The 27,785-nt window shown below is 39.2% G+C and overlaps 1 protein-coding gene across 10 annotated transcripts in view; it reads left to right on the top strand.

Annotated features, from left to right (window-relative positions):
- The window catches only part of ANO6 (anoctamin 6), a 70,438-nt gene that overhangs the window by 17,581 nt on the left and 25,072 nt on the right, over window positions 1-27,785 (top strand). For 4 of the 10 annotated variants that reach the window (XM_059847032.1, XM_059847039.1, XM_059847037.1 and 1 more), the window contains exons 2-6: window positions 8,687-8,763; window positions 17,316-17,444; window positions 25,357-25,422; window positions 27,011-27,289; window positions 27,609-27,722. In XM_059847032.1, the coding sequence (XP_059703015.1) occupies window positions 8,687-8,763; window positions 17,316-17,444; window positions 25,357-25,422; window positions 27,011-27,289; window positions 27,609-27,722 (665 nt within the window). The remainder of the gene's footprint in view (window positions 1-8,686; window positions 8,764-17,315; window positions 17,445-25,356; window positions 25,423-27,010; window positions 27,290-27,608; window positions 27,723-27,785) is intronic. The other 6 variants (XM_059847035.1, XM_059847033.1, XM_059847038.1 and 3 more) reach the window with 6 other exon arrangements.

Raw genomic sequence — 27,785 nt, 5'->3', positions numbered from 1 at the left:
CTAGATCAAGTGGTGTTACTCTGTACCTTTTACCTTTTTTGAAGTCACAAAAAATTCTGAAACAGAAAAACCAGGATCCAGTCCTTTCTTTTGTGTCTTTAAAACGAGGATCTGCAATGACAAACAGTCTTGGACCAGAACTATTTCAGTGCTCATGAGTTTGAGTTTGGAGTCTTATTGATCTGCTTGCTTGCCGCATCTCTCTATAAATTTCTTTTTCAGAAGAACCCTGAAAGCCAGTTTCTACCATTTGGGGCCATATTAACCAAAGAGGAATTATTGAAGTTACTAATTTAATTCACAGGTTGTAGTATGTAGCAACCTGAATTTTTATTTTAAAGGCTCTCAGAGAAAAAAGTTTTTCTTGTTTATTGGTAAAGTAGCTAAGGTAGAAAACCCCTTGTGTTCTATTGCACAATGACATTTCTGAGGGCACCACAGGGGCTGTGCCCAGTCTGGACCCTGGCAATCCCCAGGAAATTACCCACAGTGCATGACAGCAAGGCAAGAAATTCCTGTTAGTCAGCAGTTGCAAAATCATGATTTCAATTTCCTCTTCTGGAACTGGATGTTTTGATTACTCCCAAATCCTGCTTTAGGGGCATACATCTCTTCTTTAATTCTATAGACACACATTAATTTCAGCAAGTATATAGCTCAATGCACGCTTTCTTTGATTTGCCATTTGTTGTGGAATAATTTCTTTCTAATCTACTAGATAATTCCTATTTACTCCAAACTGGTATATAGATGCATCTTGTTGGTAAGTAGAGTTAATATACCATAGAGAAAAACATGTTTATTAGTTGACTTAAAGATGCTGCATACTTTTTAAAAGTGCATTTATGAAACATTTTGTATTTAAAATAATTTATTAAGCAAGAGAAATATTAACTATAGTAATGAAATTGATGTATCAATTAATGAAATTAATTGATTCATTCTGGTCACTAAGGGCCATATGCTATGGTTGATACAATTTGGCTTAAAAATTCTCAGTCTGCTTGGGCATTTTGGAATACATCAGCAAGAATTTATCTGTTACTTTAAATGCCTACTATGTTCTGCAAATCTGTCCTAATGCCCTTTGGGTTCTTAAAATTTGTCTGTCTCACCCTTTGCAACCTGGATTTTATTTACTGCAACAGGAAAAAAATGCAGCCAGTTCTTCTTGATCCCTTTTTCAGACTAAAACAGATTATTCCAAGTAAAGAAATTTTTCTCTCAGAACTTTCTAACAGAGCTAAAGGTCAAAGTTGTCTGTATGCTGGTGCTGAATTCAGTGACCCAGCTGATCCCTTATGTCTTATGTTCTTAATGTGACTGAGGTCATTCTTTTTCTCAACTCTAAGAAAGAGAGAAACTAAGAACTTTTATTTTTGACAGCAGGGATTATAATGTTTTCATTATTGTTAAAAATGAAAGAAATTAAACACATATGCATGTAAGTATGCAGTTTGTAGGAGTGTGACAGAATCAATCATGAAACAGGCTCATTTGGCAGTCAACATTACAGTAGTTTTTCTATGTGATTCCATATATAACTAAACCAAAGCAGTCCTTAACTGAAAAATTTAAGAAGGCTTGTTTGTTGCATCATTTTAATATATTTAAGTTACTTACTCAATTATAAAAATATATATGTGGAGAAGAGAAAATTATTCAAGCCCAGAGTCCAGCTTGAGATTAATGCCTGAAAAGTATATCAGTCTGATGCCTTCTGACTTAATCACTTTATTCCATTACTTTATACTTTGACAAAGCAAGCCATGTGTTTGCCATGCATACAATCAGTTCACAACTGAAAAGCACATCAAATATTGTTTAAAATTATAGCAGGTAGACGTGCTAATGCGTTCTGAAACCAAAGGCTGTTTATCTTTAAATTGCCTATAGACAGATGAGAGCCAAAATAATTCTTTCTGACAGCCATTTCAGCTGAACGTGGGTAAACTGTTTAGCTTGAGAAAAAACATTTGGAATATTGTAATTAGCAAGTGAATTTCTGCAGTGATTTACAGTCAGCTGGAGTCGGACATGGATACTGGATGAAGCCAGGTTGGTTCTGGCGTGCACTGCAGCAGTGAGAAACAGGAGCCAGCTTTGGCTTTTCAGCAGATTACTCTGAAATCACAGAATTGTAACTAAAACATCATTAGTCCAGTGTTTTGTTTTTGAAGCTGAGGTTGGGGATAGTCCAGGTTTCACTGAAATGTTTTAGGAATTTTGCCACAGGTTTTGGGCAATTGGCCCTCTTTGAGTTCTGAACACATAAGAACTGTTTTACAATTACTGAGCCCCATAAACATTTCAATTCAGTGTCTCTTAAATATTTAGGTACTGCTATCAGCAGAATCATTTCCACAAAGTCAGATTTCTTGGTTTTATAACTGCCTGCTATTTACTTTATTATTTTTGGTGAACTACAGCGACTCAGACTTGCAATGCCCTCTATTATATAGCCAACTGAATGTTTTCCTGTTTAGGGTTAGCCATGAAAGAGCATTTATTTTTTAAAGTCATTCCACATGTTCCCATCCTTTGTTTGCACAGCTGTAAAAGAAGATAACTTAATGGAAAGAATAGTCTTTCAAACAAGAAAGAATCATCTTCTAAGACAGCCATTTCACTTCCTTTTTTCTCCAGCAACCTCTATAGCTTCATAATTAGGTTTCCTTGGGCTTCTGAAATGAAGATCAATGTTTTCCTTATTATGTGGCATAGATTAGGTTTTTGGGTTGATGATACCTGCAGATCTGCTCTATGTGAGTGCACAAAGTATGTAATTTATTGACAGCTGGAAAGCCATTTTGGCATTACCACATTTTAACATTACTAATTGTCACCATGTTTCTCACGTGCTGTAAGACTGCAGGTGACCCTAAGTGAACAAGACTTTCACATGGAAGGCAGCTGTTAGATCTCTTATTAACTGTAAATGGTAAGTTATAAAGCATAGTTTGATATAAAAATAATTCAGTTTCTCTTCAAATACATAATTTCTCTGAAAGTGAAGAATATGGCGTTTAGTCGCATGATTTTAAATTTGTTGTTGAATAATTTATTTCTAAGAAATGATCAAATCATTCTTTGATGAGGTCTATAGGTATGAAATAAAACTAATTTAAACACATTCTAATCACAGAACTTAGCAGAATGAATGCTACTAAATGCAAGCCAGTAGTATTTGGTGGAATGGGGTGAAACCATTGATACTTTTGTAATGACTGCTCTCATATGTGCATGGAGAAAACACCATAGCCCAGAGAACCACTAGTCAGGAAAAATCAGCATCTGGATCTCCTTGTTTATCCCAGCAGGTGGGAACAATCTGACTCCATCCAGTTCTTTGAGCCTCACTGTGGCAAACATGATATGATCTTTTCATTTGATTTTCACTGGAACACATAGACTTTACTAATCACCTTTTTTTTCTTTTCCAATGTGGTGACAGTGCTGTCAAATGTATCAGGAAATGTGTCAATTCAGATATAAATTGCATGTAAATATTTCCTGATATTTTCCATCAGTGATGTATTTTGTTATTATACTAATTTTCTTTGCAATCTGTTTGAGGCCTGAGCGACCTGAGCGTGTCTAATTGTGTACATAATGTTCACACATTTCTGTGTGCAGTGAATGTTGTTGCCTCAGACACGGCTGTGTGAGGGCAGGGCTGTTGGTAGCTTGAAAAGGGGTTTGAAATATCATCTACTCAGTTCTCCTTCAGCAAACGCCTGCTGCCCAATTCCTGCCCTGCTGCATTCCCACCTGCTGCTCTGTGCGTGCAGCCAGGTACTGCAGACCAGTTGCTGTGCCCCAGCACTGGTCTGGCTTTGCAACATCTCATTTTCTCTAACCACACTGTAAACTTCCCTCTTTGGGGAACAAGAGCTCCCTGCTGCAGGCAAGTCCACTGAGGGGCTGAGCAGATGTTCTTGAGCACGTTGGTTTTGTACTTAGGAGAGCACAGTGTTCTATTAACTTATTTTTCTCCCTGTAAGAAGGGGATTTGGGTATTAGACTGTTTAAAAATTCTGTGAGAGACTGTCAGCACTCTCACAAAACTCTGTGGGAAGTGAGAGGTGATGTGATCTCCATAGCAAAGCAGCAAAGCCTGGGGATTCCAGATGTCTCTTCCTGGCTTTGCATTCTTGGTTGCTCATGAGGTACCATGTTCAGTGCCAGGGCTGAGATCTTGTCCTTAACAATGTCTCACAGGCTTGTTAGATACCAGCTACTGTGAGTGTTGTAAAATCTTCTTGACTTCTCAGAATAGCCTACTAATTTGGGTTTATGCAGGTTATTTACAAGCCAAAAGAGTGCTGCAGCTCTTTTTCACCTCTGACTGTTTTCATTTGAGAGGAAATCAATGATAACAAATACATAGAATTTCCTTGTCACAAAAAGACTGGCATCTTCAGGCATGTTTGACAATGTCCTTGTTGCAAAGCCAAGCCCAGTGGTCTTTTCAAACATCAGCTTATCCAACATTTTTGTGGTTTTCTTGTCATTAAAATTTTTTGGACTGCATCTTCTTTCGTTTCTGGATACTTTTTTTTTTTCATTCTCAGTCCTCTTTAATTTACAGATGAAAACAACCTTTCATCCCTACTGCATGTGCTTTGGACAGCTTCCATTATTTTGCTGTTCAGACCCCAAGGAAAGGTTTATTTCTTTATATTTAATTCTTCTTTATAGTTCTTACAAAGGAAGAGCAGCTTACATGTCTATCAGTAGGCCATTGCCTCTCACCTATAGCAATAGGTAGAGATTGCTAGTAGAAATGTTCATTAAAGCCTTGAAATTTGAATTATGCAATGAGAAATCACTGAACTTACAAAACCATCCACTGTCAGTATCAATTAACTAACGAAAAGACTGGAAATTTTTCATTGGCTATCAAGAAATTTTTTGTGTCTTTATTTAAACCAGTCAGAAATTCTGGGTCACCTGTGAAAAAGCAAGGCTGTCGAGAAAATTCATTTTAAAAATCACTGGTAGAATAAAGAGCATGATTCATCTCCCATGGCCTGGCCAAAAGAATGGGATACACATAGGTTATAAAAAAGTAGTGTGGGATGAACATGGACCACTTAGAACTTCTGCATAGGCGTATTTGAGGGAAGGTGTGAGGTGCTGACAGCTCACTTCAGTGTCCTGCATTGAAGAACAATCTCCAGGCAGCTGGAAATACCACTGACATATTGACAGTTCAAGATGTTCTTATAAAATAGTTTGCACATTTTCAGTACTTGAAATTTTTACAACAACATCTTTTGAGAGGACTAGATCAAAGACCAACTGGTATCATTGAGCAGACACTCAGAACTATGACTCCAATAGAAAGAAATTAGGTTAAGTGTTCTGACAAAAGCATATGTTGTTGGATTGCTTGAAGACAGAATTTGATGTATCTGTCAATTAAAATCAGAGTATGCTGGCACAAAGCCAGTAGATTTCTTTGTTCCCTTGAACCTCCTTTGCTGTAATTGGCTGGGTGATAGAACACAAACATCTAGCCTTGATGTACTGTAACTCAAATATTAACAGGAGTGATAACATTTCTGAAGAAGATATGAGTAAGAAGAACTATTATTTTAATAGAAAGTCTCAGCACAGCAGCCCTTAGACATAACTATGAGAACAACTAGGACCAGACTTACACTCAGAGGAACCTGGGTCTGGGGAAGGACCTCGAAAGCTCCTCTAGGCCAACCTCATAAAGGTGATCCCATATTCAACATGACCTTAATTCCAGGATACTTAATTTATCTGTGCTAAATAATCTCTGATGTTAAAGACTTCACATGACCTCACCTGCCTTCCCAGGCACTCTCTTCTACTGTTCTTGCTGTTTTTCATAGTGTCTAGCACCAAACTTTTATGCTGCAGTTTTTTTCCTTCCATACTTAAAACTGACTTTACCGTAATGCTGGAAGGGAGGTGGGAGAAATAAATTAAGTGATTTTAGGGGTATAAAAAGGACTTTTTGTGCCCCTTTTATTGACAAAGCTGAGTTTTGCAGTACTGTTTTTGTATTTCTGAGAGACTAGAATGGTCTCTTCCAGATAAAAACTGCACGAATTGGCACAGCTGCCCTTGCAAACCACTGTCAAAACAAATCTTATCTAAGTACCCATTCAAGTAGTGTCAAGGCTTTGTAATTTTGGATTCACATGAACGTTAAGCTGTAATTAACTTGAGAGAAGTTCTTGGCTATTGTCTCATGAGAGGTGAGAGTGGCAGGCCCCTTTTACATAAGTTCTTTCATAGGGACGATGACCAGGGACTCTCTTGAGCATTATTTCAAGTACAAATGTGTTAAAATGTTAAATATAGACCCAATTCTATGGTTTCCATGACATTCAGTGTATCAGGAGGAAGGTATTCTGGACAGAGACCCTGATGCAGAGGCAAACTGTACTCACCTATAAATTTCATAAGGATATATCTGACCAGCCACAGATCCATCAGGATTTGGGAGAATTGGAATTCTTCTTGTGAATGCCATGTTTCCAGCTTCAGTTCTGTCTGAAGGGTTTTCTAGGCAAAACTGATGATGGGGGTGTGGTTACTTAGCAAAAGGGCAACTTTAACTCCTGATTCTGCAGTTCAGTGGCTGGGAGTCTTCATGTCTTTGTCTACCCCTGCATATTTTGTGTAATGGCACACAGAGTTTCAGAGCAACTGTTTGTATTTCAAAACAAGATTCCTAAATTTCTACTTCCCTCTGCCCATTACATGTGGGCAGAAACACTCCTTCTTCTGTGGGTTTTCAGAAATACTTTTCATCTGGATATCTTTGTGTCCACACAGAGAATAAAGAATGAAGGAAATGCAGGGAGATGTCCATTACACTGACATTGAGAATATATATTTCCCTTCTCACCCTAGTCTAAGCTGAATCCATTAAACCATAATGATGCACATATTCAGCAATTTTTAGTAGCTGCTGAGAGGTGCTTGTGTTTTCTGAGTCTGAATGTTGTCTCACCATGTGATGTTTGAATGCTGCACTAGTCCACATTTTCCATCTCCTTTTTTTTAATTTCTGGGAATGTTTCTGAACATTTTAATGTTGTTGAGAGCTCACAGACCTTGATTATTCAACTGGGCAGACCTTTGGGTTATGGCTGTAATATTTCAGGAAAGATACATTGACTTGCTTTTGTCTTCTCCCCTGAGCATTTACTATCACCAGAGCAGAGATCTGGAAACTGACAACACCACCTGGAACTAAGTCCTACCAAACTCTATGAAAGGGTGTTTTAACAAGAATTTTTTTTTCTTAGAGGCCATGAGAGAGTTCTGTTAATTTGTAATCTTGTTGTGCTATTTTTCTAAGTGTTTTGACATATCTTCAGCTGGTATAAATGAGCATCATCAGTGAAAAAGAAAAGCTTCTTAAAATGTCTTGAAAATGTGGCCATTTAGCAATGAAGGTTTTAAGCCAAAAAAAAAAACCCAAACCAAACAAAAAAAAAGCTAAACTAAACCAAAACATAACCAGGCAAATCAGTTGTGTTCTTCTTGGCTTTGTATCTATGGGTGTTGAGCTATTCTAAAAGCACCATCGGCTAATTATTTTAGAGTTTGGAGATCTTCTTTTAGTATTATAGTATTTTTTGGTAGGTTGAGGCTATCCTTTCCAGACAACACTGGTATTTAGGTACCTGTGTTTTCCACGACCCTTCCTCAGCACAGGACAGACTTAACTAAGAGATGTCTCAGATTTAAGGATCTAAAAATAACAGATGGGAGCCATCTGCCTGCGGTGCATAGGCAGGAAGCAGCCTGCTCCCTTCAGCTACTTGATGTTATCTTCAGCCTCGGGATGTTATCTGACTTCTCCTTAAGAAACAAAAATAGCTGTGAAGAAAAAAAGCCTTGCAAATACCTTGCAGCAATTGTAGAGCTTCTGTACCTTATTTCCAGTAGCTTTATTAGGATGAATTTGTGTGTTATCCAGGGCTGGATTTGGTAGCCAGTATTCCCAGAGTGCTTGATAATGGTTTCATGCAGTAGCATATTTGACAAAGTCATTTTTAGTCCATGTTGTATTTTCAGGAAACCAATTCAGTTTCCAGGTTGTTCATTTTTCACAGGTGTTGATGGAACAGATGAAGAGTAGCTGAGGCATCAGTACCTGCTGAAGCTGTAGGTGTGTTTTAGGTTTGTGTCCCTGGGTGAATGTTACAGTATCACAGCCCGTGTAACACCCATTCCAAGCCTTGGGAAGAATTCTTTGCTACTCTTATTTGTTCTTGCCTGACAAGTACAGCAGCATGAGCTAGGGTTATTTGCACGGCTGGAGCCAGTTCTGGAACCCTTATTCACTGAAAAATAAACTTCTGCTACAATGTCCATGGAGTTTCTGAAACACTAAATAACTAGTAAAATACTAGCAAAGGGATGCTGTTTGCATCACTGTAGGGATGCATCACTGCCAAAATGTTCTCCTAGCATTACCTTGTCATCCTGGTGTTTCACTTTCTTGTCACCTGCTGATTGTAAATGAAGTGTGACACACAATTGTTCCATTTCTGAACACTAAATAAGTACAATAAACTGGCTTCTCCACAAAGCATCAGTTAAAAAAAAAAAAAAAAGAAAAGAAAGAAAGAAAGAAAAATTCATACCACAAAAATGCTAAATTAGTTTCATTTTTTATGTTTCATTTTAGTCTTGGAACTGAACCAGGTGATTATTCCCACTTATGGAACTGTGCCAGACCAGCAAAACCTTCATACTCCTGAATGGGTGGGTACCTGTTTACTTTAACTGTGAATACCTGTAAAATTCTCTCTTGTAGGTATGCAGCAGTCCAGTAGCTATTCCAGAAGACTGGCATTCCTTTGCATTTGCATCACATGCAGTTCATCTTCGTGATTAAGTCTAAGTTGCTGTAATCCCCATTTCCCTAAAGGCACCCAAAGTAATTGGCTCAGATCTGAGAGCACAGGTTGTCATAGGCACTGGGCTCAATTACAAGTGACCCATAAAAATTCACTGTAAACTGATATATACACATACACTCCTCTCTCTATGTGATTTTGTTCACAAATGCATAGGATTTCTGTGTGTGTATACAAGAATAAGTAGTTCTGAACACACCCTACGCATAAACACACATACCCAGGAAAGCTCCAAGAAAGCTTGGAGACACCAAGAAATTCCTTACTTCAGAGACTGAACTGACAAGAAAAAGAAAGCCCTGGAGGTGCCCATTCCCTTTGTCCAAAGTTCCAGGTTCCCAGCTCACCTAAGATTTTCTGCAGCTGACAGGCTGCTGGCTCTAGCTCAAGAACCCCTGCCTCAGATCTCATAAGAAACCAATATTCAAAGTAACTAGAAATGAGTTTCCTTCTGGGAGGTGGACATCCTCACCTCCCCTGACCCTGTGTTTTGCAGCAAGGTGTTCATTTGAAGCTGTTTAAACATTTTTGAAGCATGAGGTGCAATCAAGAGCTTCCATTTCCCAATTGAGTGCCTAGACTTTGATGTTATAAAAATCCTTCTTAGAGTCTCCTTGTGGTTCATTGATTTTTTTAATGTATTTTTATGAAGTGAAATAGCATCAAAACAGCTGGAAAGTTGTATACCTTGTGGTTAGAACAGTCTCCTCTGAACAGTCTTGGTAGAATTTATTTTTATTTCTACTGAAAATTGATGGTCAAAATTGATTTTTATTTTTGGTTACTCCTGCTTACCAGCAATTGTATTTTCTTCTCAGTTTTAGCAGCATTTCTGCACTGATCCTTCTGTGTCAAGTCCTCCTTGTTGATCTAGATAGTTTCAGTGTGTTGGAGGAGACAGAAAGATATAATTGACAGCTGCTGAACCTCTGCTAAATGCATTATTGCATATTGTTTCTAGCTAATTGGAGCTGGAAACAGAAACTGAAGAGGAAGCCTGACCTGAAACAGTTGAATAGGAGGGAAGTACTGAGGGAAGTACCACAGCACAGATCATGTGCTGCAGCCAAAAGTCTTCTGGAAATTTGATTTGATTTTGCAAGTTCTTCTGAGGAGCCAAAACTAAGTAAATTATTGGCTAATAGAAACAGTCCTGTTCTTCTTATGGTGCTTTCTCTAATTACAGGATCATAGGCTGAGTTTGCCACAAGATCCCTGCCTCATTTGGCACATGAATAGGACAATTATCTCCCAAAAGCCAAAAATCTGTGAGGATATTGTTTGTGGTACGTCACAAAGCTTTAAATGTGGCAGGAAATTGCAGCGAAGGAATGAAAGGCTCTTACAACTAGAAAAACTGAGTTTGGTCCTAGATAATTGGACAACCCCTGCTAAAGGATTTTTGTGCTAGACTTGTAGGGTTGCAGACAGATTTTCCTGAGTGCCAAAAGAGAACACCCATGGCCCTGTTTGCATTTGCAAGGCAGTGACATGTGGACCTGGAATTGAGTGTATTGCTCTTTAAAGAGAGAGAATTGCTGAGCTCTCTGGAAAGATGTCACTGTCCTGCTCTATAAAGCTGTAACTCCTAATTTAGAAGACAGTGAACAGGTTTTGGCATAGATGTTTAGATACCTTATGACCATTAAAATGAAAGTTATACTGTTGCTTTCTGTCCTGGGCGATCTTTTAAAATTAAGTTTCACAACATTTGCAAAGCACTAAGATTCTGTGAGGAGAATGCCAAAATCATAGTCAGAAGGAAATCCCTATTTTAAGCATTTAAGCTATTTAGGTGAGGTGTAATCAAAAAAAACAAAGCCAAAAAAAATCCAAATAAAGCAAAACCCAACAAACAAACAAAAAACAGCAAAAAACCCCACCAAACATTAAATGAAGATGATAATAAGGAGTATTCCATAGCTATTACAAGGAGCATAGAAATATGGCATGTGATGCTACAGTTTAATAATGTATCATAAACAACATGTTCAAGAAAGACAAAATTGCACAAACAGAATTAATTCAAGGCTTTTCCTTGAATTGTTTCATTTTGCAGCTTATCTGCTTTGTAGGTAGATAATTTGAATTGGCACTTTAAAACAATATTTATTTTTTTTAAAGTGAATATCTGCAGAGAGAAGGTTAACTTCTTCAAACTTTCTATTATTGCTGCCTCTCACACACAATTGCTTCTGCAAGAAGGCTTCTGGGAAGTTCAAAAGAGTGAATTTCCCAGCTCTTGCATCCCATGAAAGATGGAAGTTGCTGAAAAGCATATTTTCAGTGAGCACTTTCTTCATTTTCTTTAAAAGTAAGGCCATTTGGTCTCTCTCTAATCAGGAGTGACTGGAATTCCTCCTGCAGCCAGCAGCAACCTGACGCTCAGACAGGAAATCAAGTGGGTGTCTGGTCCAAACTTAGCTCAGGGGCCAAGGCATCCCAATGCCTGGCCAGTTACCAGCTGCTTTCTGCTGACAGTAATGCATGCCTGTAGTGACACCCCATATTTCTTCTACTTCTCTTTAGTCTCAGTTTATTTCAATTTGTTACAAAGCTGAAATTCTTTTGCTTGTTGATGAAATGAAAAAAAAACCCTTCTGAAGAAGTGCTTGCTAATATTCACATTATTGCTAAAAAGAGAACAAAAACAGTCCTCTGTTGTTATTTAAAAATATGAATAATAAAGGAAAATATTAAAGGCACATCAGTTTTATGGTCCTCCGGAGACAGACCAACATTATTATGCAATATGCAAATAAACTTACATCTTCCAGTACTATCTTTTTTATATATATATATATATATATATATATATATATATATATATAATTATAATCCAGAAATAAAGGCTTGTGCTGGTTTTAATGTCAGAAAATTGTCTCTATTGGTTGCTTAGAACCTAAAGCAATAAAAAAATCTTTTTTATATGACTGTGATAGTAAGAGGAACTTTGGATTTCTGTAACATTTTCTTCAGATGATCTCAAAGTCATTTACAAATAATTATGTTTCCTGATACCCTGGTAATATAATTTGTTTTCTTTTTATTTGCTTGTTTTAAAGTTTCCTGAAGCAGGCAGAGAGAAACAACTGTGCTCCTAATTAGTCACTCTGAAATTTTCCCCTTGATAAAACCCACAACTGAAGCGCAACCTGCAGATCTCCCATGTGCCTGTCTCTCTGCCCCAGTGGGAGGATTTTTTGCAGGTGCCTATCAGCAGAGGCAATGTCTGCTCTGCTCTCCTCTTTCCCAGAGCTGATTTATTCACTGGCATGCTGCAGGATGCTATTTTGAAGCATATCTGAAAATTATGCGAGGTTGCAGACAAGTAGTTTATCCCTCCAGTAATGATTACATTTGGTGCTATTGACAGTCATACCAAAGGCTCTTGCAGGCAAAATAAAGCACTTCTATCATATTTCCAGTTAGATAAATCATTCCTGCAGAATCTCCTGTTATTTAAAAATTCCAGCTTACAATACTGTGCTTGTTCAGGGTATAGTAAACAATAAATAGCTGCAATTCCTGCGCACATATTTTTCTTCATGCTTGTCTCTGTGCTGCCCATCCCACCATTATCCCCACTGAATATTTAACTATATTATGCCTAGAGAAGCCTGGAAAAGTGAGGCAGGTTTCTAGGAACCATTTTTCCTCCCTGGAGCACGGCTGCTGCTGAAAGGAGCTTTCTGCCTACATGTTCTCCTTAATCTGCTGCAGGCATCGTGTGTAGCCATGGCTACAGGAGCAGCTCCCAGAGAGACACAGCAGCTCCCTTAGGCACCAGCCAGCCTGGTGATGAGTGGAGGGCATGCAGAAGTCTCCCTCCTGAGGAACTCTGAGTCAAGGGGCTGAGGGCACCTGCCATGGTGTGGGATTCTGAAGCCAAAACAGTTCCCTCAGCCTTCTGTGCTGGGGCAAGCTTGTCTTCCTGTCCCACTTGCCTTTTTCCAAGTGCTGCTGTGTCCCAGGGTCAGGGGGCGCCGGTGCTGTTGGCTGGTGATGGCTTGTGCTGGATTACCAGAGGGCAGGAAGTTCCTTGTTCCTCTGCCGAGGTGGCCACAGGGGGACACACTCAGGGAGCAGGAAGATAAGGTGTGTGAGGGGAGGGGAGGGCATGGCACAGGACTGCTTATGAGCCGTGCCTTCAGTGTGCCTGCAGCAGTGCAGCACTCCCCAGAGGCAGCAGGCTCCCGCACCCACCACCTGGCTGTGCATTGCTGGCAGTGAGGGCCCAGCAGTGCAATGTGGAGAAGGCATGCGGTGCTGAGGAGGTGGTGTCTGCTTTACACACATTTCTGGGCTTTTGGTTGCCACGGGCTCCTCCGGTCTCGTTCCCTGGAGTGAAGAGCCTGTGATGCTCACCTGATCTGACCTGTTCCGAACTGAAACACAGAGGTACAGCCACATGGACCTGGCCATGCTGCCTCTAGGCTAACCCTTAGAAGTGTGACCCCAGTGTTACAAAAAACTGTATTTGTGGCCAGGTCCTTCTCTCCTCCAGATTCCTTCTGTTAAAAAAGCAGCTGATAGTTCCCTGGTAGGCAACAGTTGGTTGTACAGCACTTGGACAATTATTAAAAGCTGCAGATAGTGTGCCAAGTATAATTAGTATTTCGTAGCAATATAGATATATATTTTTTTATTAGTGGTGTTAATCACTATTAACCTGCTGTCCATTAGTGTATTATTAAAACACTAGAGTGCACAACTGATCGCCTCCATCGGTACTTAAAAATGTGTTTATGCCAAGGCTAAAAAATTAAATAGTGCAGTAAATAGTCCTGTGGATTAGAAGAGGTGCCAATGGGCCTGTTGGTTATTTGGGGCTATAATTTGCTACTGATACTTTAAAAAACTATGTGTTGAAATTTCAGCCCCATTAATTTGTCTATGCATGCAAGCTTGTGTGCATTGGTATGATAGTAACATTTGTAAAACTGTCAAATAATATTACATATTTAAAAAAAAACCAAAACAAACATTGTTTCAAAGGAAATGCTAACTTCAAAGTACATTACATATTTTTGGTTTCCAGTCCTGTTTTTCCCTGGGTAGTTATGTTGAATAATATATGATTTTTCATTACCAGCTATCCGGTAGGGATTACAAAATACACCACACATGTAAGTTAATGTGGCTGTTGGAAACTTGGCTATTACCTTCCCTTTTACGTTTTACTTCTTAATTTTAATTGAGCAATATTTAATTTATTATGAGCTACATAACAATCTATTTATGTAGTTCTGAATCTTGATCTCTTAAGTATTCAGGCTTCATGAGTCAATTCTTTATTATTTCATTGATATATAAAGTGTCTATGGAAAGGCCAACTGATCAATGTCCTTGTGATTAAAAGCAGTGGAGATTACATATAAGAAGTTGGCTCCATAAGTATAAACTTCTGTCTATCTGGATTCATGCAGTCCAATATTTATTAATCTTTCAGCTATATTCAATTTATATGTCCATTGTGTGTAAGAGAGAGATAAAAGTGTGTGCATACAATAACAGTTATAGACACATGTGGAAGACAACACTTATGTAAGTAAATTTATCAGTCACAATGCTGGTTTAACAGGCAGATTTTATTTTATAAATTGGGTTTTTTATAACTATTGTAGATATAGTTTTTAATATGATAAATTATTAATAATAATCCAGTTATCACTGCTTTTTTTCAGCTTTAAAAAGACTACATGTAAAGGAAACCTACATTTAAAGGAAACCTACTCAGTGAAATTATGCAAACACAAATTACCATCAAATCCTCTTCTATCAAAACTTGATTTGATGTTTGCTCTTTTCCATGTCTTTCTTTATTCTGAGGACAGGATGTGCTAAAGGCTGCAGTGAAAAAAAGTTAAAGCTATTACTACTTTTATGCTTTTGAGTGCTTGACTTTCACAACTAAACTGTGTGTCTTTAAACAGAAGGTATTATAATGATGTTTCTAAGATTCCAAAGAGGAAAAAGCCCAGTTAAAGACCCTGTGCTTGATGCAGTGGCAGCCCTTCCCCCAGTTATTCATTTTCACAGGATCTGGGCCCTGTGTTTCCACATTGCAACACGGAGCCATCGTAGCCCATGATGTGACACAGCCTGCTGGGGTCCCAGGGGAGAGCAGCAGCTCCCAGGCTGGGCTCTGTGCCTGCTGCTCAGGCACCTCCCAGGCTGTGTCCCAACAGGGGCTGCTGGCTGTTGTTGGTGCTTTCCTCCCAACAGTGAATCTTGTCAACATGAAATCATCATGGTTATGTTTTAAATGGGATTGGAAATTATAGCAGCAAGGCTGTGTTTTACACCTATGACTATCCTCAGCAGGAGAAAAGCTTGTCACAGCCAATTCTGATTTCTTGATAGGACTATGCCAACTTCATCTCTCAAGAATTTAGAAATTCACACCTGTGACTTGCTTTGGCCGATACAGATAACTCGGTGTCATTGTGGTCTGCTGATGTCATCTGGAAATTGGATGCCTTTTTTTTCCTAAAACTTTTTTCACAGTCTGCAATTGTATGTTGATTTGGTGACTGCCTAGGTAGTCTCTAAATCCTCTTCCTGGCTGTGAAACTAACATGCAGAATGTGTGTATACTGGCCATATGTGTATGTGTGTCAGCAGCTGCTTGCTGTCAGGTTTGTCACAAATCCCAGCACACAGGTGGCATTCAAAGAAAACTGTTTTATTCAAGAATCTGATCAGACTTTTGAAGCAACTAAGTCAACAGGACCTGTTTGCAGCAGGTCCTAACCTTTGCACATACAACATAAAAAAATTGTTAAATAAACTCCCCCGAGTTTATTTAAAATATGGAAATTTTGTCATAATTACATCTTGGTTGCCTGTTTTGGTTCAGCCAATAAACACTTACAAAATAATCTACAGGGAGAGGTTTTGCAAAAAAAAACATGAGAAAATTTGTTTTGGAAAAACTGACACGTGGTTCCTAAAACACTATATGCTCCCTGGAACTTGGGTGTTCCTGACTGAAGACTGACATTCTTGGTTCTTCTCAGTTGAAGAACAACCACTTCAGGCTGCACTGCTGGGGTTTCTGACACCATAACCACATTTCCGTGGTCTTTCAGTGGACCAGACATCCTAGACCTCCAAAACCTGACCTGGCATGTCTCACGAAATTTGGTCTGAGCTGACAGGGGAATTCCAGGGATGGGACATCCGGGAATCATTGCCGCATCCACAACAAATGCAAGAGATTACTCTGTGTCATTTTTCCTAATCTGATCCTGGCTTGGCCAACTCTCCATGTCCAGTCAGCTGGAGGCCAAGGCTCCTCTGCAGTTCTGTGTGGGAGCCTTGCCAGCTTTGTTCCTGTTGATGTTCCTGTCTCTGAGGCCGTGCTGAGTCCCACTTCAGGCTTTTGGTGTCTATCAACTCCAGCAGCACCGCCTCTGTTAACAGCATGGACGGGTTTGGCCAAGTACCTGAGAGCCTGGTGCACATTCCATAGCGTGATTTGGATAACATTACAGCTGTATATTACCTAAAGGGGGGGTTGGTAATGTGTGATATTGCCCCCAGAGTGCTCTAAGAAACTACAAAATCATTATTCAAGCGTTCAGGTTTCCCTGTCACCAAAGTATCTGTATCGTTTCACGCATGAAAGAACACATTAAGATGTTATTAGTGGATATGACAATCTATCCTACTTTCCTCCAGGGACTAGATAATGGCTTATGGATATATTAAAACTTTTGATTTTGGCATCTGTTATAACATGATGGATGTGTGGCACACAACAATGTGTTTTTGCTTGCTGAGTTGTTGCAGATAAAATGAGAAATAAACCCACATAATATGTGTCTGTTTGGAGATCTCATCTCTGCTCTGACCATGTTCTTTGTTCTCTTTGCAGTGGTGGGTTTAAGTACAAGCATGCTTGAAACAACTACCTCTTTTTTTTTTTTTTTTTTTTTTTTTAGTAATTGCAGAGATGCTTAGATTTGTTCAGGTAAGGGAACAGATGGGAATGCACTAATTCTGAGACTCCCATCAGGCAACAGCAATTTTGTAGACAAACTATCTAATGATATGTCCATGATGGTGTACAAATTACTAGACAGATGCATTATTTGGTACTGGTTCTGCATCCCAGTGCTTCTCTCATTAAGAAAAGCTAACGTACCATTTTTAAAGAAGAAAGTTAGGTCAAGGTTCTGTTGATTTGCAGTCATGCAGAGACCTGACGAAGTTCTCTGGATAATTTATTTTACTTCATTTTACTCTGTGCAACGTTGTCATTTTGGGCTTCCTGTTACACAAAGCTGATTTATGTTGAATTTCTATGTTCAGTGAAACTGTGTAAAGGGAAGCAAGTAAGGAACTAGCAAGTAAAGATCTTCATGTTAACCTATGCCACCTGCCTTTCAGGTGGATTTTGATGATAAGCCTGACTCCTTGTTCTTCAAAGATGGGCAGAGAAGAATTGACTTTGTTTTGGTGTATGAAGATGAAAGTAAAAAAATGACTCATAGGAGGAGTGATCGTAAAAAGCAAAAGGTGAGGTATTTTTCATATATTGGGTGTTAGAGCTGTGGGCAGAAAGGATGGTGCCCTCACCCAGAACAGCAATTGCTTTGCCTTATTCTCAGTGTACTCTTGGGAACTGAGAGACTGAAGCCCATCAAACTGAGCAGGGAACAGGACTCAAGCCACTAGATTGCTGTGTAGGTGGGCAGAGCACTGCACATCATGTCTGTCAGTGTGTGCTTGGTGACATCAGAGCATCCTCCTGGGAGGCCACCCTTCAGAAGATGTGAGCAGGAAAATGCCGGTGTCAGGTTAGAGTTAGACACCAAGATCTTCACACTGGAAAAATCCTCTGTAGCTACAGTGATTCAATTAGGCCCCTAATGGACTTTGGTAATAAAATCGGAGTGTTCAGAGGAACCCAAAGGAGGCAGACCAGTTGCTCCAGATCAGAGTTATGAACACAGCTGCTGACATTCTGCTGACTTCTAAAAACATAGCTAAGTTGTTTAAGGGAAATAACTGCGCATCAGTTCTTTCCCTTGGCACTTTCACCCTTGACAGAGACCTTGCAAAGTTTCTGACTCAAGCCAGTGACTTTTTGATGCTCCTTAGCATCCACAGCTCCATAGCTCCTTAGCACTGAAGCACAATAATAGATTAAGTATTATTCTTTAATCATTTCATTAGTTCCATCAGAGGACTACATTCATTATGGCACACAGGTTCACAAAAGCAATCTCAGCCATGCTACTGAACCATCTGAGAAATGAGCATCCATGAGATTGTTCCCTTGGCATTTGCACTCCTCCACCCACCCACCCACCCACATCCTCCTCTGATTTAGTAATAATCCTTGTTCCAGCAGCAGCCTATGGTAGAGACAGGCAGGGACAAAGATATCACTGAAAGCAGCTCATATACAAATAATAATTTGCAGTTAGGAAGTAGAAGAGTAGGAGTAAAAAGGCCTGTAGCTAAGTTGGTTGATCCTCATTACACAGTGTTGTTGTTGGCATCAACAGGATAGCCATAAGGAATGTCATTAGTAGGGTTTGAGGGAGTCCTGCCGTGGGTGGATGTTGTATTACACATGATCACAGGATCAGCAATATAAATTAATTGAAAGAGGTAATTAGAGAAAAAAGCTGCCCCTTTGGAAATAATTGTTTTTATCAATTAGCATTTTACATTTATGTTTGTAATACTTGGCCATTGCCCAAATATATTACAAATATAATGAGCATCTTTTCTAAGTAGTGATGGAAATTAAATGTGAGCAGTGGAGTAGTATTTTCAGTGCAGCTAATGTTAAGACATTAGCCAGAATGAAACCATTAATAACTAGACCAGGAGATTGTGGGTAAGTGCTTGCATAAAAAATTTACTTTCCAAGGTCTTAGTTCCACAAAGATCTGCAGCCACGTTGGCTCTGTGGTGTGCTGAGGAAGAGGAAGCAATCTACCTACATGCAACACACGTGAGGACACCACCATATATGACAAGTGACCAGATAAGGGGAAGACAAAGTGGCTGGGGAGAAGTTCTGTGGAAGAGGCCCCTGTGGTTTTTGTGGAGAGCAAGCTGAACAAGTTGTGCAGCCTGACAGCAAAGTGGCCAACAAAACCTGTAGGGACACAAGTACAGCCAGGAGAGTGACACACGAGCCTAGGGTGACTGGGATTGTCAGAAGGAAGCCAAAACCAGTATTTCCATCCCCCCCAGAAGCTGAAGCAACAGGGGGACTGTACACGTATACTTTATATCTGAGATTGAAATTAAGAATACATTTATGGTGCAGCTTTACATCCTTAGAATTCCAGGAAGGAAATTAACACTTTGGCCTATCACAGTTCTCAGAATGGTGTGGGGTTGGTGCTGCCCAAGATACGCTCAGATTTCATCCATGTTGGCATAAAACCTACTTAATAGCTTGTCTTTACTGACATTGTTTTTTATTTGGTTTAATTTTTTCTGAGAAAAATGACTTCCACCCTCGTGATGAACTGCAACCAAAATAAGGAGCATTGCCATGTACAGTCAGTTTTAAATGCTGCATACATCACTGATCAGTGATGAACTGAAAATGCCAAATTTTATAAGTAGTATCTTGTGTAATTCAGGGTGCTTTAAGCATGGATAAGTTCCTTGCCCATGCTACTCTTTCTTTGACTTCCCTGACAGTTTTATAGAGCTATTATCCAGAGCTTTATTGTGCACAGAGTTTAGAAACTCCAGCTTACTGAAATATAGAAGATTCAGTGAAGTCTGCTCTTGTAGCATGACATCCTCAAGTCACTGGAGTCAGGAGCAAGTTTTCTGCTGGTTGTGTGCAATGTTACAGGTCTTTGAAATCTAGAGATTTGTCACTGGGAAAAAAAAAACTGTCTGACACACAGAGTACCCCACCCAAATGCATGATGTGGAAGTCACTTCAGAATACAAATTATTAGTGGACATCTGTAGATTTCTGAAGTGAAATGTTTTGTGTGCAGCAGTGGGTGGGTTTTTTTATGACCCATTATGATTGTGGAGGAGTCCCTAAATTCTTACTGAATTTAGACAGAAGGATTTGAAAATCAGGCCACAACCTAGGCATCCAATTGATCAGATTCAGAGAAACAGGGCACAGATCCACGTGTGCTTCTGCAGCAAGACAAGACTCAGATCCTGGGAGTATCATTATATTGGATTTGAATGTCTTTCTGTTCTTTTCCTGAGTAATTGGATAAATGTAATGGAATGGTCCAGCATTAGTTTACAGTAGTAAGCAATATTCTTGGGAAAATAGCTCAGAGGACAGCAGGAAAAAAACATGGGTGTGATTTGATAGAAGGAAAAAAAATGGGATTTTGAAGCTCTTGGAGATCCACAGGGCTTCTCTTATTTTCATCTGTTTCTGAAATCTGGTTTAGGGTAGGCAAAGTCAAACTAATGAAATGACAACCTCAGGGAAGTGTCTAACATAATTTATAGATCCAAAAGCTAGTAGGTAAGTTTCAAATATGTAACTCAATTCAAACTCCAAACTTTTTAAAGTTGGTATACAATTAATTTTGCAAGCACTAGCAAAATGAGACTGCCAGGAGAAGATTCCAGAAACTGTACCTTGCAAGTAATTGAAATTCTTGCTCAAAGCGTGTCTTTTAAATCTACAATTTATGTACTCATTTGTCAGGATAGCCTACCATCAGAATAGAATTTAAATATCACCAGTCTCTTCAGGAATGCTCCCAAATACCAGTTTCATCTCTTGAGGTCCTCAAGGAGCTCACTGTTGAAAGTCAAAGGATCAGGGCCAAAAAGGTAAATTTGAGATAAATCAATGCAGAATATCATTTTAGTCCATCTATTTCCCCTCAACAGAAATAAACAGAAAGACTGTCAGTAATTTAAATTGGAATATGGGCAAAACCTTAATTTCCAGCCATGGAGGAATCTGTGCTTCTCAGAAATAGATGGAATTATTTTTTTCAAATTGAATTAAACTATCGCTCATGGAGAGTATCACACACATCTTGTTGGGTTTTTCAAGTACATTATTACTGAGAACTTCAGCAGAGCTGGAGAATTTTGTTTTCATAAGCAAATGATGAAGAGTTCCTGCCTCTATACTTGTCTAGTTCAGATAACCAACAACAATAAAACAACCAAAAAAATATAGAAAAAAAAAAGAAAAAAAAAAGAATGAACATGAACAAAAATAAGCTTGGGTAACTTTTCAATCAAGAACTATACTTATCCCACAGCTTAGCCTGCAGTGAGAGAACAGCACTTGGGTTTACAGTAAAAGAGTATCTCTGTGCCATTTTATGCAGTGATTTGAGGCAGCAGAGAATGACAGGCTCTGCTTGCCCGTGGTGTGCTCAGCCAACCTGCTCAGGAAGTCTGGTAAGTATGGATGGGACCTTCAGCACTGGGAGGAGGGTGGCCACAGCTGCCTTCATCCCAGCTGGATGGCTTGGTTTTGAAGCAGAAACTCACTGAAATAAAAACTCTGCTCCTGAGGCAACCACAACCCCAAATTTTACTACTTTGGAAGGAAGGATGACAGAAGAATATGAAGACAGATAGAAGGAGGAGTTACTCTACTACATCCATTTGTAAGGCAGAAATGAGTCTTTCCAAACAGGGTGACTGGATGCTGTTGTTGAGGGCAGGGCTGGACTGCAGTATTACCAGTTCTGTGTGGTCACAGATCAGGTTGCAAAAAACCACGAAGCTGGCTTAAAATCAAAGAATATATCAGAAAATATGTATTTGGAGTTCTTTGGGTTTGCATTTTTGGGGGCTTGTTCTCTATAGCATGGCCTGCTTTGCATTTGTATGATTGTCTTCAAACATAAGGGAAAGAAGCTTACAGAGCAGAGCTTCTCAATCAATTCGTTTTCTGATGCTGACAGCTGGGCCTTTAGGAAAGCTTCCAAACACCATCAAAGAAACTGTGAGGCAGCTAATATTATTACAATGATCCTCTTCACTTCCTTCAGCTGTTTTCCATAGGGGAGGATTTGGGCCCCACATACTTTCTCTTATTGACTGTGATTTATCTGTTGCCTGTCAGGTAAGGCAGAGGAGGCTATTCAAGCTCTCTTTTTAAGTAAGGATTTTTCCCCTGAACCCACATGGATATTGTGGTAGAAAACTTTTCTCTTTGCACAAAAGAAACTTAGCAAAGATATGAGTTGGAATTCTTCTGTAACTGTAATCAAAGCAAGTCTTCCCTACCATTTACAACACACAGGGGGAAAAATGCTACTGGTCTGCTACCAATTTCCAGACCCACAATCTTGTTAATCTCCTCAACTTGGCAAGACAATCACCAGAAATTGAAAGCACCATGGTGAAAAAGCAGCTCTCAAAAGCTGATCCTTCCACATACCTGTAATACTTGGCATTTACTTACAATCTGCTTTCATTTTCTTAAGACTGTGTATGATTATGCATCCTAGCTGTCTTAGTCTATTGACTAGCCATTCAATCATCAAAACCTATGTCAGATTTAGATCAGCAGCATTACCATGATTGCTTTATTATTACAATTTAGCCTTGCAGGTAGCTCAGCAAAATGCCAGATACTAAAATAGACTTTGGATGATCTCCACCTTCCAGCCTAATAAACTGCTATATCTATAGACTGTATTCCCCAGTCAATACAAAACCACTGTAGACTCCTCTGGGTAAAAGTCTAGCTCCTCCATAGATCATTATACACATAATTCAATCATTTATATAAAATAGCAAAGCCCCTAATTAGTAAAGCCTCCCAGAGGCTTTGTTTCTTACTATTTGAATTTATGCATTATTAGAAACCTTAATATTGTCAACATTCATCTAAGATTTTGAGGGCAAAATTAATTTTGGGAACTCCTTGCCATAATCAATTATTAAAGGAATCTGATTAAAAGTTTTTTTACGATAGTATTAGACTTCTGGAAATCATAATTGCTCTGCATCTATTTTTATGCTATTTAGAAAGAAAATCAAACAGGTATTTAGCCCCCTGCCTGTTTTATTTGCTAGAACAAAGAGAACTTGGGTTGAAATACTTTTGTGACTGAGTAGTATTCACTTTAGAAACAACCCCGTGAACATGGAAGCAGCAAAGAGGGGGGATGAAATGGCAGAAGATTTACTACTAGAGTGACAAACTCCTGTGTGCTGTGTACTACATATATTAATGAACTGGTAAGAGAGTTGAGTTTTGATAAAACAAAAATTACAGAGGAAATCATTATATAGTTTACTTAGAAGCCAAGGTGGCTGAAAACCTTTCGCTTTAAAAGAGACTGGAGAGTGTTATTATCAATTAAATAGATAGTGAATATCTTGAAAATGCAAGAAAATATATTACTGCAAGAAAAACACTCATTCACATTTGCGATTTTAAGTTAGAGCTGTTAGTACAACAAAGATAATTAAATGTACACATCATAAATGTCTATATTACACACACACACACACACATATATATGTATATATATATACAAGGAAAAATATAAACAGCATTATACTGTCTCAAATAGCCAAGTGAATTTCTGAGACATGGAGAGATCCCTCCATGAAGAGTGCTATCAAAGTCTGGGTTTGTGGTTTTGTCCTGAAAAATGCAAGGAATAAGGGAGCAGGTGATAAGTATTAATGAGAGGAAAAAAAAAACCACATTGAAATATTTGGCTCTTCTTGTGATTAACTCGAGTAGAAGGTGATATTCACTGGAATAAAAAGGCAGAAAACCCAAAACAGATAAGAAAAATGCTTTTTCACAAAATATTATATTGGTCCATTGAGATCATTTTCACATGCAGCTGCTGCAGTTGGGAAGTAACAATCTATAAATGGGGTAGGCAATAGGTTCATATTGTTATTCAGTTCTATAATTATTAATTTCAAGACTTGCTAGAGTTTTGGAAAAATAGCATTTTCTTGTTTGGGGACTTATAACCATCTTAAAATATTCAAGAACTGGATTAAACTTATTTAGATATACAACTGATCTGTTCCTGTGGAACTGAAGATTTTTACCCATTTGCTGAAGCATCTTTTTGTCCCTAGAGTGGGTGAGCCTTGAGTCTAGCCCTGAGGACCACTTTCTACATACCTATCAAAGTTTCCAAGACTTTATCTAGAGGGTCATTCATTGACTCTGGTCATCCACAGTAGCAGCAGGTCTGGATCCTGGGCACAGATCTTCAGGCAGCTAGAATTGCTATAGAGAACCACATGACAAAAACCACTGGGTCCTTCTTCTTTAAGTTCCTGTAGTGGAGATGCCAATTCCTTTAAGCACATATTAATCAACAAAGAAATTGACCAGTGGCATGAAAAAAATCTTGGAGGGAGGAAGTAATTTCCCCAAGTCATTCTGAGAACCTCACTGCAGCCCTAGTCTAACCTGGTACGAGAATAAAGCTCTCAGTCCCCAGTGCATTAAATTCATCTTCTTCCAGCAAACTGCTCACTTAAGAGCTCCCAGCCCCAGCTGCCTACAGGTGCCCCCCATTACCCAGGCTGGTATTTTGACATGCAGTCTGTAGTTCAGGGAGAGCTGGCTACCCTTGACTCACATAAACAAATAAATAATTGAGAAACTACCCAGTTTGTGCAGATAGCTCTTAAATTTGATTGCTTCACATGGAGTTTCAAAATTTCTTGTAAATACTTTATGGAGCTGTATGTTTTGTATTTGAGGGGAAAGGAGATGTTTCTGTTTCTTGGGAGGAGGTCATCTGTATGGAGAAGCAGATTCAAGATTGGAAAGACATTTCAGGTTTTTTGTAACTCACTATCTGCCAAGTAACTATGTAACTATGAAATGAAATTAAAATGGTTCACAAATTTGATTTTTACTGAGAAAAACTGTTTATGTCCTTCTTAGGACATTAAATGCTCCTGGAATAGCACCACTGACTCTACAAGGGCTATAGCTCTCAGCTTCTTCCTTTGGGGATGTAGTCCATGGACTAAAATATATTGGCATACACAGTTTGAACCACTGTGTGAATGCATATGATTACTGTGAAAGAAGCATGAAGTTACAGGTTCCTGGAAGGAAAGTGGGGTGGAAAGCATTTGAGATGAAGACTTTCTAAAGGAAGAATAATGTAGTTCACTTAGTGACTAAAGGCAAAAGAGATTAAAATTTACAAATTTTGTAGTAGATTTACAAATTTTCAAAATCTGAGTCACACTTACTCCTCTGTAAAGTACCAGAAACCGAGAGGATAAGTTCTCCACAATTGCATCTGAGGGCAAAATTGCAAATCAGACAAAAAAACTGCTCCAGATTAATTAGAAGGTAGGACTGTACGTATCACCGCAGTAGCTATCAAGAGATAGAGATAACATAAGAATGGTTTTGGGAGGCAATTCCATTTTTCTATGCATACATTTTTGTCAAAGTTGGAACAGATGTTTTACAGTGTTCAATATATTTTAACAGAGGAAGAGACAAGTATATGAATCAAACCTGATAAACAATGGCTTGCAACTAGAGGCGACGAGGTCGGTGAGTGCTATTCTCTGTGTGAATGGCTGTTCTGAGAGCACAGCTGTCCCTATGGGATTAAGGAAACTGGATATATTAATTCACTGTAAGATTTCTCTCCTCTCAAGAAAAAAGGCCTACCTTGCTTCCATTAGCAGTGTCTTTGAGATCTGATGCAATATCTCTTTAAACTTATGTCTTCTCCTTCCTCTGCAAAATAAAAGAAGGGAAGCTGGAAGATTACATCATGAAGCTGGGAGATTACATAGCTCATGTTTGCTCAGAGCTTGGAAGATAAAAATTACTGTCTGTACCCTGCAGAGAGGTACTTCCCATACTCTGTGTAGTACAGGTGGGAGGCTAGTGTGTGTCTGGGGCAGAATGCCCCTGCCAGAAGAGCAGTGCGTGACCCTTTCTCAAAAGGCTGCGATGTCGCCTACAGGCAGTTCAAGAGCACCGAGGTAATGCACACCAGCTGCAGAGCTGCTGTCTCTGGCAGGGAGGGTTAGAGCCCCTCTGAATGCCTTCTCTTTCTTCCTACCCTGCAGGGCTGCAGTGCTCCATCTGTCTCCCTCTCCAGGGCAATCACTTCCAGTCTAAATTTGTTGCTGTCTGGTAGTCTATAGTGAGCTTCAGAAATACTCGCTTTGCCCCTTCCTCCCAAATTAGACTCAGAATCTATGGCATCACAGTATTTATTAGTCTGCAGTGAGGGCTCCTGCTGCATGTCCAAGAATGCAGTCTGGTTCTTCACATTCATAAAGAAGTAAATGCTTGCTGTCCGGTGGGCTGCTGCAGATCTGGTGCGATACTTACATGTTGCAGTCTTCAATAGCTCTGCTGTGGTTATGACTGAAAAACATTTGATTATGACTGAAAAACATTTGAAACTGGACCTTTCCCCAGGCTGGATCAGGTATCTGACCAGTGCCCCTGAGCCAATGAGCTACATAAGGAAATTTCATGTGCCTGACACTAATGCAGGGCAGGAGTAGGTCTACAGGCCACGTGTGGGCAGGAGGCAGGAGTGGCTGTCAGGGCTCCCACTGCATACTGCTGCTGATTGGGGCATTCCAGTGGGAGCAAATGTGCCCCATGCTGTCTTTTTCAGCAGTTTCATCTAATTTCCCTTTCCCTCTCCCCATTCTCTCTAAATTCTTGTTGCCCAGGAGCACCCATGAGTGCCTAGGCTGCTCCCATCACACTGGGTTGTAACTGAGCTGCTGGGGAGTTGCTGGCCATGGAGCCATGGAGCCATGCCTGCCCTGTCAAACTAGAAGTAAAAAGAGTCCTAATGACCCTGTATGGGCAAAGTATTACACTTAAATTGCTTTGTAAAGTACTTTGCAGAGATGTAAACATTAAGGCATTAAGGGAAGATTTAACTGTCTTTTTTAGGTACCTTTATATACCTTCATTTGCCTGGGTGTTTCCTCATGTCAGCGCTTTTACAGAAGCCAATGATATATTTGCTGGGATGGACAATGAATGCAACTTTGAGTAGGTCATCTATGAGCTGTAAAGAGAAGGATAGTCTAGGGAGTTCAAGAATTGCTAAAATGAGAAGTTCTTCGCTTACATACTTATTTTCAATATTCTTTCATCTCAGGTTTTGGATGAGAAACTTATTTTTGTGAAAGTGCATGCACCTTGGGAAGTGCTGTGCACGTACGCCGAGGTTATGCACATCAAATTGCCCCTGCAACACAATGACCTGAAAACCCGAAAGTCAGCTTTCAACTGGTTCAGTAGACTCTTCAGGGTGGACGAAAATATCATCAAACCTGAGCAAGAGTTTTTCACTGCCCCTTTTCAAAAGGAACATTTGTCCAACTTCTACATCCAAGACAAAGACACATTTTTCAATCCTGCAACTAGAAGCCGAATTGTAAGTCCATGGAGTATTTCTAGCATTTACCCATAAAAAGAAGCTATTCCTTTTATCAAATCAATGCAATTACCTTCACTAGAACATCCTAAAAAATTAAAAATGTTTGGGATGCAACAGTCCTGTGTGATCCAGAAGGAAAACTTTACTTACATTTATCCTATTTCTCTTCCACCTGAATTTAAAGGAGGCATTTGAATGGATTGTACACCCTGTCCAATTAATTTTCTTAACTTGATTGTATGCTGATACAGGTATAGCTGTATATGATTTCTTTCAGGTTGCAAGGACACAAAAATATATATTTTTTTAATTTCAGGTTCATTTTATCCTGTCCCGTGTGGAATACGCAACAAAAAATAATGTGAAAAAGTTTGGCATTAACAAATTACTGGACACTGGAATCTACAAAGCAGCATTTCCCCTTCATGATGTAAGCCTGGTGCTTGTAACTAAAATACACTTTGAAATAGAGGTCTGAACTACATCTAGAAGT

Source organism: Haemorhous mexicanus, chromosome 5 (genome assembly GCF_027477595.1).
Source record: "Haemorhous mexicanus isolate bHaeMex1 chromosome 5, bHaeMex1.pri, whole genome shotgun sequence".
NCBI classification, from domain to species: Eukaryota; Metazoa; Chordata; class Aves; order Passeriformes; family Fringillidae; genus Haemorhous; species Haemorhous mexicanus.
The sequence above is the reverse complement of the archived record's forward strand: the minus strand, read 5'-3'. Positions and strand labels throughout refer to the sequence as shown.